Below are 16,547 nucleotides of genomic sequence, written 5' to 3' on the forward strand. Positions count from 1 at the left end.
ATTCAGACAGCAACTGACGTGTTCGACAATAGCTAAGTTCTGGGGTCACCTTTTGCACTCTTCTGAGAAGCAACATCAATGAGGAAGCCAGATTAACAACTGTCACTAATTTAACTGCAGTGATTCACTTAATGGCAAGAAAGGTAATACAATGGGACAAAACTCTTGCTTGGGCTCAGTTGTCATAAATTGAAGGCTACCTGTAATACGGTATATATGCAAGGTTACCATGAACTGAGTCACTCCAGATTCACCTCTCTAAAATCTAGCAGCCTTGGAGCAATGGAATCAAGCAGTTTGGGAAGGGATGTTCTTGAGCAGCAGGAAAGCCAGTGCATTTAACTGGACCTTGAGACCAACTTCAACCACAAGGTTCTCCCATCCAATTATCTGATTGTATATTAACATGCACTTGTTGAGTACAATTGTTTAATCTGCTCTGATTCAATCTACAGATAGCATAGTCCATCTTGTATTTTCCCATTTTCTCTACTGGATTCTCGTAAGAGGATTTATTAATGTCAAAGAACCCCGTGTTCACTGCAATCCTGTGGTTACCTAAATTGCTCAAACTGGTTTGGCAAGATTTACTGTTGATAAATCCATGCTGGCTGTTGCAAGACATCTATTATTTTTACATGCTTATAAACCAAATGTATAATAGGATATTCTTATATGGTATTCTGCTGATGTGCTGTGGATAATGAGCTGATTGGTACTTAGTTACCCAATTCCTCCTTCCCTTTTAAAAATAATATTTCCTCTTCTCAATCATCTGGTAGTTTACCTGGATTATCCCACTTGCAGATCAGGGATCAAGTTGAAAAGGTTTCTTTAAATTGTTATGTTATACATTGTAAGCATTTATAATAGGTTGAGAGCTACGTATGTTGATTGTAGTTTATAAAAATAGTATCTGTTGCTAACAGTTTTCTTTGGAAGAATGCACTTGCTTGAAGAATTTCTCAATTATTTTCTACAGATAAATTTCCTCCCTGGGAAGATTTGTTTACACACATGCTACATTCTTTTCACCTTTGAGCACTGCAAAGCAGCACTGCATGGGTCAATCTATCAGTTATTTGACAGTGTACCCACATAAGTTAAAAAGTAAATTGGAGTGATACAGAATGAGGTGGGGTGAATAGGGGGCACAGCAGGTTGCTCTCTTCAAATTGGTGCTCTGTAAGAGCACATCCCCCAGTAAACTTACTTTATGACTAGCAAGGCACACCACCCAGACACCATTTTGTGAGCATGACCACATGATGTCCTCAGAATTGCTGATCACAATTGCTAAAATATGAGGGTTCTGGGTAGAATTACTATTTTTCCCAATAATTTTATTAAAAATTATATTAAAACAGGTAAAACTAATACAAGAACCCAATACAAAATAAACGTTAAATGTGGAAGAACATTCCAAAAGGAGATTGTAAGAAAAAGAAACGTTCTTCATTCACAGCAAGTATATTTAACATTAACTTATCACTGTCTCTTAAAATACAAATACATTTCATTCCATGCAATACCATTTGCTATAAACTGATCACTTAAATCTCCAGCTCTCCTTATTAAGCAGCAAAGGTTCAGTAAAAACAAACAGAAATGCCTAACAACTTAAGTAGTATATAAACCACCCACCTTCTATTTAATCTACATCCTACTCATCTATTAATTAATGGGTAAAATTTCTAGGAACCTGAAAAAAATCCACCAGGTTTCAAAAGGGCTTGTTTCATAATACAGTTAATAACTTTTTTGCATGTCTTCAGATTTTTAGTAAGTGGATTGTCACTGCCTGCTTCGCAGAGGTGTGACTGGCCCAAAATCGCCCAGCTGATTTCGTGCCTAAAGTGGGGCTGGAACTTAGTCACCCAGTTTTTCACTTGAGCCTTAACCACCACTCCAAACTGGTTTTCAGGGCTGACGTAATTCTATGCAATTAGTTCTAGCCTAGGTAGGATTGTCTCCTAAAACAAGAATTTTAAATAACTTTAATTTACTAGGGTTTACACTTAAGGAAGCATGAATTGACAGCTAGATAAGGAATCCAGTTGTGAGTTTAATATGGGCACAGAGCACTATCTTCCTCGGGATATGGCCCCGCGCAATTCAGTGGATCTTGTAAATGGATCTTTACCCACGCAAACTTGGGGTAAAGATAGCTTTATCTCCTGCTGTAATATACTAAAAGAGGACACCGCCCACTTCTATGGATGCGAAGTCGATTGCTTTCATTGCTGTAGCATACTAGTTTAAGATTACCAGGAACGCCTTAGCAAAACCCGAGGGCTACTAAGTGCAAATCCCAACCAGTCTTGCATTAGTATATGAGATTCCCGCAACATGCAAACGTGACCATAATTGGCGCTTTTCACTGGTTAATAAACGCCAGTCAGAAGAGGGTGCGCAGTAGGCACTGGGCAGCCACGCTGGCCATGCGCATGAGCAATACCGCAGCCTTTTCGTCTTTCCGGGATCTTCCTAGGCGCCCGGAACTTTTCAGACTGAAAAAAGGGTCAGTAGGCTCTATTGCAAAGCGCATGCGTGGCAGGGAAGGTGGAAAGCGGGAAAAAAAACATATCCCTCAAACCATCGAGTGATGTAAAAAAGGGTCAGGCTAGAGCGGCTTCTAACCGAGACCACGAAGGCGGCGGGGAAAGGGGTGATAACGGTCCGGCGCTCGATTCTCCCGGTGAGGCGGCGCGCGCAGGTGGGGGGGGCTTCCTTTTCGAGCGCAGGCCCGGAGTGGAGGCTCAAGGCAGGGCGGGAGGGCCCGGAGAGTCCGGGGCGGAGCAGATCTTTTGTCTTGCAGACCGGATGTCCTGGGTCTTCGGGAAGGCGTTTCGGGTTCGCTCGCTTTCGTATAGTTCGACTTCCCAGAGGCGGCGGCCGGGGTGGGGGAGCGGGGGAGCAAGCCAAGCATCCCCGGGAGCCGTTCTCCACGGTGATTTGGCTGTTTCCCTCCGTAGTTAGCCCTCAGCGAGCCAGGCCAGAAACTCAGGAGCCAGATCCTCTTTGAGTTAACGCTGGGAAGCCTTAAAATGGGAGGCTCCGTTTTCGAAAGGGGAGATCGAAACGGCCTGGCAGATGCTTCTTGCCTGAGGAGAACCAAACAGTGCCTCACGGGCCCGTCTTCCACCGGACAGATATCGCTGGCTGAGGTGACGGGGTTTGCCGTACAAGCAGTTAACACCGATCCCTCATTAAGTTCCCCGCATTCCGTCCCCTCCCTGGATTGACTGTAGCGAAAAGAATAAGAGAAAGGCTTAAAGGAGACAATGCAGGGCAGGGAAACTGGGCTCTTTGTGTGTGTGATCTTTGGAGAGGCGGAGTTTCCTGGGCCCTGTCGTATTTGGGATTGAAAGTAAGCTTTGTTGTTGAGGCTGTGGCCGATTGCCGATTGCCAAGGGAAGGATTCAGAGCAGAACCTCAAAGCTTTGCCGGTTGCGTTGGGCGGGCTGGATTGGCGGCTATCCCTCAGAAATAGGAGATGAAATGTTTGGGGGTGAGGGAGGACAAGTTTGTCCCCTAGCTTCAGTAATTCCTTAAGGGTGTCTGCTGAAAATATTGTGTGTGTGTGTGTGTGTGTGTACAGGTATGTATTTTTAACAGGATGCACATTAAAAGTTCGAGGGGAAAAATACCTAATCCTTTACTCAGCTTGCACCATTTTTTTCTGCTCAGAAGAGCATGGATGGAGATTAACAAAATTGTAAAAAAATATACTGAAAATTAAACATTAAAATAAATTTACCATTGGTGAAAGATGCACCTTTATTATTTTAATTTATTAAAGTTTTAAATCTGCATAGTTTTAATATTTTAATTCTGTTTATTTTTTAAAATATTCTAAGCCTTCCATAGTCACCTTATACAGGAAATGGGTGGCATGAAAATTTAATAAATAACAATATAGTATAATTAATGGTATATAATTTATATAATACATGTAGTCCTCAACTTACCATTACAGTTGAGCCCAGGATTTATATCGAGAAATTTGTTAAGTACGTTTTGCCCCATTTTATGACTTTTTGCCACCTTTGTTATAAGTGAATCACTGCAGTTGTGAAATTAATAACATGGTTGTTAAGTGAATCTGGCTTCCTCCTTGATTTTGCTTGTTAGAATGTCACAAATGATGATCACTTGGCCCCTGGACACAACAACCATTATAAACATCAACCAGGTGTCAACCATCCAAATGTAAATCACATGACTAGGATGCTGCAATGGTCATAAGTGTGAAAAATGGTCATAAGTCACATTTTAGTGCCGTACTTTCAATTGGTCACTAAACGAACTGTTATAAGTTGAGGACTTTCTTTATATAGTAATTTAATGTTGAGAGGCTGGAATCAAATGCACCTCTAGAGAAGTTGTATTCTAATGACTGGGAGCAATACAGAAAAGGTCCTTTCCTATTGGATATGTGACATTGTTACAGAGGAGTCATCTTCGAAATGAGAGTTTCCCCTGATATTCAGACTCTCGTGTTATTTAAAATTTCAAGGTTAATGCCAGCAACTTAGTTTCTATCAGTTAAACACTTATCATCTGGCACAGATGTTTCAGTACAGGCATCATGTGGCCTGTATAGTGTACATTAATTAGCCTAGTTATTGCATTTTTCTAGTGGCAACTTTTATAACATATGTATACCTCTGTTTATTGTATTGTGACTGTGACTGGTCTAATGGAGAGGGCAACTAGCAGCTAAATATCTTTGAGGAGAACAGGCGGGTAGCGGGGCACCCTTGGTGCTCTTTGAGCTTGCTTGTTTTCTTGAAGACCTTTGTTATCCTTTCATATTCTAGTGGCTTGCCCTGTCAGTGCTGGGGTGGTGCTGGTGGTGGAGATTCTTAGAGAATCTTGGTTGGGCTGTTTACTGTGGGGCTTCTTTGGCAGTTTCTTGATTGGGGCATTGTTTACTTGATTGTTTGTCTTATGTTAATCTTGAACTTAATCTATGCTGATCTGGGTGCTGATTGCTGATGGAGAGGTGCTTAGGTCTTTTTGTTCCTTTTTGACTAGTTGATTGTCCCTTTTGCATAGATATTGTTAATGACTGTGTGTCTATTGATGGCTAATTTGTCAAAGTGGCTGGCTTCTGGAAATTCCCTGGAGTGTTTGGATCTCTTTGGAATACAGAATACTTGAATTTGTAAACCTGAGTAGACAGCCGAATGCAAACATCTTATGACCAATGATTAACTTTTCCAAAGCATTAATTTATGCTCAAAACCAATATTCGATATCTTCAGAAGAATTGGCCTTTTAAAATAAATGTATAGAGAAAATAGTGAAATGGTTACTAAATATTTTTTCCATGTTGGTTCAGTAACATTCTTGTCAAGAATTAAACTGTCTATGATAGTGGACAGATTTTGAACTTTAACTGTTAGGGAGCTTCCACCTTCTGAATTGTTATTTCTGTTATTCCCTCCTTCCCCCCAATATTTTTACCAAGATGGATCTCAGGGGAAGGTATCACATTATTTATATAAAGGAGGAACATGAATACATTGTTTTTGTCATGTGCTATGGAATATTTTGAGTCCATAATCATGCCTTATGGTTTGGTAAACGCTTCTTCAAACTTTATTTGATTTTAAAGATAAGGGTTTTTTTGTAACAGTTTGGAGCCTAATTTCATTATCTATTTAGATTCAACTTCCCATGCTGAACAGGTCCAGACTGTGTTTCAACAACTTTCCCAACACAACTTAAGCTTTAGTTGAGAAATGAGCTTTAGCTCTATCCTTTTTTGGATCCTGCAGCTTTCTGAGGGCTGCTAAGAAGGGCCTGTCAGAGAGTTTTCACTTGTGCTGGCAAAGCTTTGGGTAATTTTTAACTTTTGTCAGCACTTAGTATCTGATTTTGCAGCTTGCAGAAGAATGTTAAGGACTCTGACTGAGAAGTGAGTCCTTTTCAAGAGTAATTCTGATAAGCTTTTCTGTTATTAAAGCAAGCTTTTGCCTCCCAACTCATCTTTGCCATACAAAGATCCTCTTGGATGCCTTTGTTGTGAAAGTGATTCTTGTCCAGGCAGTTGAGGGTTTCTGACAATTTTTTCCTTGCTCCATTTATACAACCATTCCCTGGATCAGCTCAAATTAACTCAAATATTTTTGTTGAGTTTTACTAATAAAAGATTTGCTGCCCTTGTTGCCTAATTCTTTTGCTTCATAACATGATTGTTTACTGCTTTGTTTTTCACTTTGATATTGGTAGACACCATTATTTCTTCCATCTCCTGCTGTTGCAAGTCTGTTTTCATGTCTAATTTGAAGTGATAGTTGGCTTGAGGAATTTAAATGTTGTGGGGAAAAGTTTTCAAACATACTCTTAAATCTAGAATCTAAGACCTTATAGCTTACCCCTCAGAATGAGAGGAAAGTTATAGTGAATCAGTTACAGTTCAATTGTGAAATATTTTCCCTTAGATACTTTCTTCATATCTTTCTTTTGCCTTTTTTGGTAATTATATATATAGAAGTTTGTATATGTTTTCATCATAATTCATTTCTCTTTTTAATATTTACTTATATACTGCTGTGGAAAGTGCACCTCAAAGGACGGTGCCAGGAACCACTATAGCAGTGCCAAAAGTCTTAAGCCAGCCCTTTCCCTTTAAGAAAACCAAGAAACACCAACTGAAAGGAAAACTCAGAGCAGCCTGCTAACAGCTGTTACAAAAGTAACAAAGCTGACCACAGAAACACTTAAGTAGAGCCATTAAGATAAGGGGAATCAGGCTAGAAATAAACTCTTCAAGGTAAACAGAAACTCTTGACAGGATTAAACCCCTAAGGACAGGAAAAAAATAAGAGATCTGGGACCAAGATTAACCCAGTAAAACAGAAAACAAAACCCAGACCAATCAGAACCACATCAAACCCATCAAGCTGCAGGAGCTTCAAAGAGAAATTAGAAGCATAAAAGGCCCAGATTCACACTCCCAAAGTGCTTGCTTGGCAGGAAAGCTTGAGCTGTGTCACATCATCTTCTTGCCTTCCTACATTAAAGGAATTCCACTTTCTGGCAGCTGGCTTCTGAATCCATTTCTTTTCAGCATCTGTGGTTTTTCCCAGGTGGGGAATGAATCCAGGGATTTTCTTCCAACAATGCTTAGAGCAATTTAATAATTGCATTGTTTAGGATTGATTTGTACATCCTTAAGTGTTGAGCAGTGTGATATCCTTGTTAATATTGGATATTATATTGTCTTTTTTCTTCTTTATCAACAATTGTTAGATATTTTGAGATATTGGAACACCGGTTTTCCATTGTAATTGTATACAAATCCTTCAAGATGCCAGCAGCACTTGCTGAAAATAGTCAAGTGATCTGTGAAGTATGGGCAAACAATCTAGAAGAAGAGATGAGAAAAATTCGGGAAATTGTTCTCAGCTACAGCTACATTGCGATGGTAAATTTATGCTTTTATTCTGATGTAATATTTTTTTTAAGATGTCAATAATTCTAGTTTAAATCAGTGTGTTTAGTTTGGAATCCACTTGATATTTTAAAGAAGCTTCTTTCAGCATTTTTATTTCTATTAAGTATTTCATTTAAGTAAGTTATGGAGTTCAAATCTGCAAATTTTGCATTAGTTCCTAATAATATTCCTATATAATCCCTGTTTAATTTAAAAAAAACATTAATGTATTTGACACTTCGGTAGGAACATTCGGGAGTTGGTTATATAAAGCTTATTTGTAAAATTTTGACCCATATGGCTGGATGTTTTTAGAGTGTGCTGGATTACGTAGATAATTCTCAGACAAATCAATTTTAGTTCTACAGTGGTATCTCGGTATTCATCGTTAATTGGTTCTTGGTGGTGTGATGAGTACCAAAAATGATGAGTATCAAACAATATTTTCCCATATAGAGTAATCTAGTGAGTCACAAGGCAGCCAACATTACAAGTTCTAGCTTGTGCATTAAATACCAAAGGATAAGTACTTGGACAAAATTTTCATGTCAAAATGCAAATTCATTGAGTTTCAAAGTAGTTGAGTATCAAGGTACCACTGTATCAAAATGGGTTCTGATATACATCAATACATTAATTTTAGATTAGTTCTATTTGTTTTTATTCTGTTATTTGTATAGATACTTTCCTGAAACACATTTAAATATATGCTAAAATATTGTAAACCTAAACCTTAAAATACCTTGTTCCAAATTCATCAGAAATATTTCAACGCATGAATAAACTGTTCCTGATTCCCTTTAAAACAATTGCATGATCTCAGTAAAATAAATTGATGCAGTGAGAGTGGGTTATTGAAGATGTGTCTGTGGCAAATAAGAATGGGACCATGCATATACTTTCCATTCCTTTTGGGAGATCAAAATACAAAGTAACATAAAGGAAAAAGGGTAAGGAAATAACAAGGCAAATTATAAAGTGTCAAAAAATACATCAAATGAATATATAACAAAAATTATGTCTGACTTTTTATAATGCAGAGATAATAAAATACAGGAACTTCTTTCTAGGTTTAAATAATATCAGTATTTAAAATAGCTTAAATTACTAAAATCAAGATTCTATAAAAATATTCATAATCCATATATTTCTTTTAATTTAATAAATATAAAGTGTCAATTATGAATAATTGTACATTTGAAAAACCACAATATTTGAATAGAAATAATATCTGGATGTTATTGTTGCTTGGGTTTAATGTTTTCTTTTGTTGTTTTCTAGGATACAGAGTTTCCTGGGGTTGTTGTTCGACCAATTGGTGAATTTCGCAGTTCTATAGATTATCAATATCAACTGCTGCGATGTAATGTTGACCTGCTTAAAATTATCCAGTTAGGCCTGACCTTCACAAATGAAAAAGGAGAATATCCTGTAGGAATCAACACCTGGCAGTTTAATTTCAAGTTTAATCTTACGTAAGTCTAACCAGCAGAATAGTTTTTCTAACTTGAGTTGTGGCCACAGAGAACCAAGATATTTTTGTCAGTTTTCCATTCAATTATTGTTTGTTTCAAAGTCTGCACAGTGGAAGGTGTTAATCTCTTTAAAAGATGTGTTACTTTGGAATAGAATATTTTTGAAAATAACGTGTTAATTTCTAATACAGCAGGCCATTTTCTGATAAGCAAGATAAGGTGTGTTCCCATATTTTACTGTAATAAAAAGATAATATAAACTCGACCTTTTTTGTGTGTTGGACAGAAGGGTTCCACAAACTTACCTAAACCATGTCATGGTAAATAATGAATTGGAAGTAGTAACATAAATAAATGATACCCAGTGATTGTTTAGGAAAAATTAAACTAGTTTTAATGTTTATTTGTCTTTCTCATTAGGGAAGATATGTATTCTCAGGATTCAATAGACCTCCTTGCAAGCTCGGGATTACAATTTCAGAAACATGAGGAGGAAGGGATCGATACTTTACATTTTGCGGAACTTCTAATGACCTCTGGTGTGGTGCTCAGTGACAATGTCAAATGGCTTTCATTTCATAGGTTAGTCTGTTTTTCAATATGTCAGTAAACTTTATTTGCCTTTTTAATTTAATCTATCATAAAACAGGTATAGTTTGTTGGAATTACTTGAAAAAAAAAGTGAATGACTGGGCGAATGGCATTGATATACAGTTGGTGTACATGAATCTGAGAATAATTCTCAGTGGTAGAAAAATTGGAATTCTAAATATTTAATGGTTTGTAGATTATTATCAGTGCTTTGCATCCAAACTTTTTATATTTTTTTAACCCTTTTGGATTGTGAATGGTGCTTTTGTAAAAGTTCTTTTATCAGCATTTTAAACTTCCACAATTAACCTCACCTATCCTCAAATCTAGTAAATAGCAAATAATGATGAAGACAATTCATATTTTATTGGTTCAACTTGTTTTACTTTTTGCAGGCATCAACTTTCATCTTGTTTATATGTTGCTGGAATTGAACATATGGCTCAGATTACATGACACAGCATTTTTCCTTCTGTTTTGTTACATTTTCTACCCAATTTATTCTTACCAAATCCCAGTAATCATGGAGTTGCATTGAACTTTTTGTTCTCAGCATTTGTATATTCCATTTAATTCTACTTGCTGAGGACCTACATTATCTCCTGTTCAATTTCCACTGTCAATAGTTATAAGCTGAATTGGAAAAGATTGACTTAAAATAGATCATAATGGTAAATTCTGCTATATCTAGGCATATTGCTGTTAACTAACATGTGCCATTTTACTATTACTTCATCAGTGGCTATGACTTTGGTTATATGGTGAAACTGCTGACAGATTCTAGGCTTCCAGAAGAAGAACATGAGTTCTTTCATATCCTGAATCTTTTCTTTCCATCTATATATGATGTTAAGTATTTAATGAAGAGCTGCAAAAACCTGAAGGTACATTTGTATCATTGTTAATTGGAAATCATGAAGTGTAAAAGAAAACAAGGAATTTTAGTAGATTTGATTTAAAAGGTATATATCTAACACAAGTTATATATTTATTAAGTACATGAGGCTTTATTCAACAGTTGCTTTTAATTTTATTAAAGTTACAAATTATATCTAAAAATTAAATGCCATTTGGAAAAGCAGGCGCCAACTTTTGTATCATGGCACGCTATGATTGCTTAGCAAGAATTTATCAATCATATTTATATGACTGCCTACCACAAAAAGCAACTCTGGGCAGTGTACAACACTCCAAACATCAAATACATTTAAATGCACACAAAACCCCCAATTATAAATATATGTAAGTCATATACTTTCAGGAGCATTGCTTATTCAAAATAGTCATTTGTAACCACCAAATTATTGCTGGAGATTATATATATATAAGTTCGAAGTGTAGCTTTGACACTTTCAAAATTCTTTTAAAATTCTGGTCTCTACTGCTTACTTTAATAGCCCCCACTAACCAGTCAAGAGAGGTCAGATGGAGCATTGACTCTTGTGTTTCAGACGTCTTCCTTTATTGCAGGGAGGGCTTCAGGAAGTTGCTGACCAGCTAGATTTGCAGCGCATTGGCCGGCAGCACCAAGCAGGGTCAGATTCTTTACTTACAGGGATGGCATTCTTCAGAATGAAAGAGGTAGGCTCATTTGGCTTCTTTCCAAATCTTTGTAGTGTGATGTTCTGGAAACCCTCTTCAACACCTTTTATGATATGCTATACCAGGGATGGCGAACGTATGGCACTTGTGCCACAGGTGGCACGTGCAGCCATTTGTCAGGACACGTGAGGCGTTGCCCTGTCAGCTGTCCAGCGTGCATGCACGCGCTGTCCAGCTGAGTTCAACTTTTTAAAAGCCATTTTTCGCCCTCCTCAGGCTCCAGAGGCTTTATAGGAGCCTGGGGAGGGCAAAAACAGCCTCCCCCCCCTCCCTGAACCTCCGGAGCCCAAAAAACCAGCCCTACGGGCAAACCGGAAGTTCAAGAACGTACGATTTGCTGGTAGGGTCGTTTTTTGTCCTCCAGAGCCTTCAGGGAAGCCGCCTGAAAGTCCCTGAAGGTTCTGGAGGGCTTAAACCGGCCCTATGAGCAAGCCAGAAGTCCATTCCCGAACTTCTGTTTGCCCCATAGGGCCAGTTTTTTGTAGGGGAGTCGCATCTGTCATGCGCGCATGCGTGCTGGGGGGTGTCACGCTTTGCATTATGGGTGTTTGCTTATGACACGCGAGCCAAAAAAGGTTCGCCATCACTGCTATACTATTCTTAAATTCTTTGGGTTCTGCAAGTGTCAGCCGTTGTTGAAATGATTGTTTTAAATCTTAAAGATATACCCCAAAATGTTAGATGAAATCTATAACCCACTTGTATATTTTTTTCCTAGTTGTTCTTTGAGGACACAATTGATGATGCAAAGTATTGTGGAAGACTATATGGCCTTGGCACAGGAGTAGCTCAGAAACAGACTGAAGATGTAGAAACAGCCCAAGAGAAAATGAGTATTTTGGCTATTATCAACAATATGCCTCAGTGACAGATTTGATACTTTAGGATATTAACATGGGTCCACAGAGGTAAACTTCCTTCTTGAAACTGTTTCACATCTTTCCAAGATATGGCGAAAGCACGAGTGTTTTTTTAAAGAGGGAAAAAGCATCTTTACTTTGAATCTTGGTAGATTCCAATTAAGTGATTTCATAATGGCTGGAGTTCGTCTTGTATGTAAAAAAAAAATCAGACTCAAGCTACATACTATGTATATGACTCCTTTTTATTTTAAACTTTACTGAATTTGCAAGTAGTTTTCTCAGAATTTTCAGCAGAGCTGAAGTTCTTTCACGCACTTGCAGATTTAGTTTTGACTGCTTATTTTTAAATTTCTTTTGCTCTCTGTGAGGGTGATGCGTTTCTAAGCCCTCTGCTAGTTTTTATCTTTTGTGTCAGTCTGTGAAAGTGATCCATTCAGCCCTGGTGGTGGAGACTGCATGAACATAATGTAACTATATGCTAGAAGTCACCATAATGGTGGTCCTGGATGGTGTATTATCACTAGTTCTTCCTTCCTTTAGCTTGCTGAGCCATGATATCATATTGGCAATTTTCATCTTAACTTTAGAATAGAATAAAACTGTCAGCATGCTTGAGACTGCAGTAATAATTGGGACCAAAAATAGTTTCATGTTGAGTGAAATACTTTAACCCTTTTGTGAATAGGACAGTAATTGGGTAAAATCACAACTATCTAGTAATAATGGGCTATTAAAACTTTTAGATTACCATTTTATACTACTTTGAAGAGGAACCCTGGATTGTTCAATAGATGTAGACTAAAAGTTCATTTAATAGTTTTGCAAGTGTCATCCTCCTGAAAACAAAAATCCTGTTTGGGGGCAGAGGGGATCTTGACAAGTGTGAAATTTTAATAAACTCCCCATTATGTAAAGTATTACAAACTGCTGTTAAATGCATCTGTGTATATAATTGGTTCTTAATTTTGTAAAATAAAGACTTTTCTTAAGGCATTAGACTTGGTGTTCTATATTTTTTGGGAAAAAATGTTCGGTAATTGTTTTTGTATGAAAAGAATGGTCAGCAAAAGGAACTTAGTCACTAGATAGAGATAAAACCTCTCAGATGCAAACTTAACCTCTGTTAAGTTTTATAGCGGCTAGTTCTAATCCTCCTGTTTACGCAATTTTTCATTAAGATTCCTGAATCTTACTTTTTACATAGTAAAAAATCCTGTGTGCATAATGTGTGCGTGTATTAATCCAGACTTGAAAAGTGAGGGTTTTAGCACAATTCAAATTGTAACAAATGCAAGTTAATTCTACTCTGTAAAAACATTTTCATCTCAACGTGAGTTCTCTCCTCTTTTATGTACAAAACATCTTAAATAATGTTGCAAGTATGACAAGCAATATACAGGAAGTCACATTCCATTCCTGTCTTTAACATTTTAAGTTAACTTTTTAACTTAAAAACTTTATAATTAAAACTTTTTAATTATAAGTCAGAACTCATTCAGATCGTCTTCGGCTTACAAGAGTTTGTTTAGTGACCGAAGTTACAACAGCAATGAAAAAAGCAAGACCATTTTCCATTTCCGGAAATGGGACAAAATTCACTTTAACAATCATTTAGCAACAGAAATTTTTGTATATTGTTGTAAGTCAAGGACTACCTACATTGTATTTACAAACAGGGTGCCCACTCTTAAAAATACTAGATGGCATTGTTCTTCAAGTAGGCAAACCACCGGAAGCCATGCAATATTTTGAAACCTTTGAAAATTGGCTGTATATTAAAAAAATTGCAGCTTCAGTGGTTCATCAAAACATCATGTGGCTTCAGCAGTTCATCAATTGAAGGAAGAACAATGTTGTGTACCATTTTTAGCAATAGGCAGCCTATTCATAAGTACGGTTGGCCCTAAGTCAGATGTACTTAACCTGGGGACTTTTATATATTAGATATACTACTATTTCCTCAGATATATAATTTTCTTAAATGTGAGTATCTTCAAATACTGGAAGAATTTTAGATCAGGAAGAGTATTTCAATGGGTTTAGAATGTATATGTATATATGCTTAGAAGATATTCATAGAGCACCTATCTTTTAAAAGGAGAGATGACCAGATAGTTCATATAGCATGTTTATTATAGGGGTGCTTTTGAAGTTTCCTTTTTAAGTAAAAAATATTTTTAGCAGTGCTTGCAAAAAATAGGTATTTGTTTTTCCACATTCCACATTATTTTATTACACTCAATAATTGTCCAGTATGACTGTATAACAGTAGTCTTCTAATCATTCATTGTAGAATGAAACATATTTCATAATCATCCTTAACACCCAGGAGAAAAAGCTAATAATTTCATATAAAGAATTTCTTGGATGCTTCTTTATATATCTGATTTCTTCCATATTTTCCAAGTAGATTTAATGACTGCTCTTGTAATTCAGGAATCAGATCCACTTGGCACTGTGCACCCATGTGAAGCACAATAAGGCAGCATTCTAATACATCAGGGAAAGGGGAAACCTATAAATAAAAAAGTAAATAAATGAAAAAACTAGAAGCTCCAAGTAGATATATTATCCTTGTTTATAATATTTAAATTAGCAATGCTAACATATAAAACACTCACATGTGAGAAATTAAAATTAGCCATATACTATTGAAACATCAGTTTTAACAATTTAAAAATTAGAGAATTTTTAGAGAAACATCATCCCCCTCAACTATTTAAAATTGGAAAGTAATCACACCTGTCTATTCTAAGAATGTTCAATTATACTATTCATTTGAGTTGGAAATTATTTTAAATTTTACCGTTTGGAGTGCAAGCACATTGCTTCCTACAAGCTAGATCTTTGCTGATTGCAGAACAACAATAGATTTACTCTTTGGAGTGTTTGGAAGAACATAATGAACATAAAAAAGCCAAAACAGTTCTAGGCTACATAAATAGAGGGATAGAATCAAGATCACGTGAATTGTTAATGTACTACCGTGTTTCCCCGAAAATAAGCCACGCCCTGCTAATAAACCCAATCAGGTTTTTCAGAGCATGCGCCAAAATAAGCCCCTCCCCCCAAAATAAGCCCCCCCAAACCGGAGTGGGAAGTGGGGGGGCATGCCCCACGCACCCCACAGCCCTTGCCGTACCTACGGGTACAGTTTGCTGGGCAAAAAGAGGGCCCACCGCAAAAAGAGCGGTAGGCTAGCAATAGCTTCAAAAAAAACCCTGTTCTGTCCCGATCCCGCGGCAGCAATGCACTTCAAAAAAACCCTGTTCCCTCCCTTGCAAAGAGCCCAGCGCAAAAGGAGCAGCAGGCGAAGCAAAGTGCTTCGTGCCCCATTCCGTCCCATGAAAAAAAGAGTCCGCTGCAAAAAGAGTCCAGCAATGCGATCCCCCCCTCCCCCACCTGATCCCTCTCGCACCCCATTCCCTCCCGAGCAAAAAGAACAACTCCCACCAGCCCCAATGATAACGGCTGCCTGGCTGCTTCCCTTCCCCAACCTCCCTTTAGGGAGGGGGTAGCAGTGGGGGGGGGGGGAAGCGACGCGTATCTTAGTGCTACCAGAGATTGACAGCTCCGCTGCGTTCCTTGCCGTTTCGTCCAGGGAAGCCCCATGTAAAAAAAAAACAACCCATGAATTCAACTAGCGAGGTTTTTTTTAACAAGGGGCTTCAATGGGCGAAAGAACGCAGCGGAGCTGTCAATCTCCGGTAGCTCTAGGACACGCGCCTGGCGGCTCCCCCCCCCCTCTACATTGGTAAACGTTGCTACAAATGGGACTCCAAACAAATGATAGAATGGGGGGGGACGAAGGCAGAGGACAGAGAATGAAACAGAAAAGGAAGAGAAGGGGGGAGGGAGGGAAGGGAAAGGAAGGCAAAGGACAGAGAAAGAAACAGGAAAGGAAGAGAATGGGGGAGGGAGGGAAGGGAAAGGAAGGCAAAGGACAGAGAAAGAAACAGGAAAGGAAGAGAATGGGGGGAAGGAAAGGAAGGCAAAGGATAGAGAAAGAAACAGGAAAGGAAGAGAATGGGGGGAAGGAAAGGAAGGCAAAGGACAGAGAAAGAAACAGGAAAGGAAGAGAAGGGGGGAGAATGTTTCTTTCTCTGTCCTTTGCCTTCCTTTGCCTTCCTTCCCTCCCCCCTTCTCTTCCTTTTCTGTTTCATTCTCTGTCCTCTGCCTTCGTTCCCCCCCCATTCTATCATTTGTTTGGAGTCTCATTTGTAGCAATGTTTACCAATGTAGGGGGGGGAGCCGCCAGGCGCGTGTCCTAGAGCTAACGGAGATTGACAGCTCCGCTGCGTTCTTTCGCCCATTGAAGCCCCTTGTTAAAAAAAACCTCGCTAGTTGAATTCATGGTTTTTTTTTTTACATGGGGCTTCCCTGGACGAAACGGCAAGGAACGCAGCGGAGCTGTCAATCTCTGGTAGCACTAAGATACGCGTCGCTTCCCCCCCCCCACTGCTACCCCCTCCCTAAAGGGAGGTTGGGGAAGGGAAGCAGCCAGGCAGCCGTTATCATTGGGGCTAGGTGGGAGTTGTTCTTTTTGCTCGGGAGGGAATGGGGTGCGAG

The 16,547-nt window shown here is 38.4% G+C and overlaps 2 protein-coding genes across 8 annotated transcripts in view; one reads left to right on the top strand and one right to left on the bottom strand.

Moving 5' to 3' along the window:
• Positions 1 to 2,533: 2,533 nt before the first annotated feature.
• CNOT8 (CCR4-NOT transcription complex subunit 8) lies at positions 2,534 to 12,976 on the top strand. 5 transcript variants are annotated; one of them, XM_081932171.1, is made up of 7 exons: positions 2,534 to 2,698; positions 7,264 to 7,438; positions 8,729 to 8,922; positions 9,343 to 9,504; positions 10,253 to 10,397; positions 10,984 to 11,094; positions 11,834 to 12,976. In XM_081932171.1, exons 2-7 carry the CDS (start codon positions 7,322 to 7,324, stop codon positions 11,981 to 11,983), a joined length of 879 nt encoding a protein of 292 aa, XP_081788297.1. In that variant the 5' UTR covers positions 2,534 to 2,698; positions 7,264 to 7,321; the 3' UTR covers positions 11,984 to 12,976. The 5 variants fall into 5 exon arrangements, with proteins under 5 accessions (XP_081788297.1, XP_081788300.1, XP_081788298.1 ...); XM_081932174.1 differs by lacking the exon at positions 2,534 to 2,698 and adding an exon at positions 2,826 to 2,950; XM_081932172.1 differs by lacking the exon at positions 2,534 to 2,698 and adding an exon at positions 2,876 to 3,167.
• A 1,117-nt stretch (positions 12,977 to 14,093) lies between these two features.
• The window catches only part of GEMIN5 (gem nuclear organelle associated protein 5), a 43,395-nt gene continuing 40,941 nt past the window's right edge, over positions 14,094 to 16,547 (bottom strand). For all 3 annotated transcript variants that reach the window (XM_081935014.1, XM_081935013.1, XM_081935012.1), the window contains exon 28: positions 14,094 to 14,493. In XM_081935014.1, coding sequence (XP_081791140.1) covers positions 14,326 to 14,493 — 168 coding nt within the window. In that variant the 3' untranslated portion in view covers positions 14,094 to 14,325. The remainder of the gene's footprint in view (positions 14,494 to 16,547) is intronic.

Source organism: Natrix helvetica (assembly GCF_964273705.1).
Source record: "Natrix helvetica genome assembly, chromosome: 1".
Classification (NCBI taxonomy): Eukaryota; Metazoa; Chordata; class Lepidosauria; order Squamata; family Natricidae; genus Natrix; species Natrix helvetica.

Bases quoted from the DNA above. Each gene is read 5' to 3' on its own strand.
- CNOT8 (XM_081932171.1), top strand. From the start codon at position 7,322: ATGCCAGCAGCACTTGCTGAAAATAGTCAAGTGATCTGTGAAGTATGG. The intron at 7,439-8,728 runs GTAAATTTATGC...GTTGTTTTCTAG, and splicing joins GCTACAGCTACATTGCGATG to GATACAGAGTTTCCTGGGGT. The intron at 11,095-11,833 runs GTAGGCTCATTT...TTTTTTTCCTAG, and splicing joins CATTCTTCAGAATGAAAGAG to TTGTTCTTTGAGGACACAAT.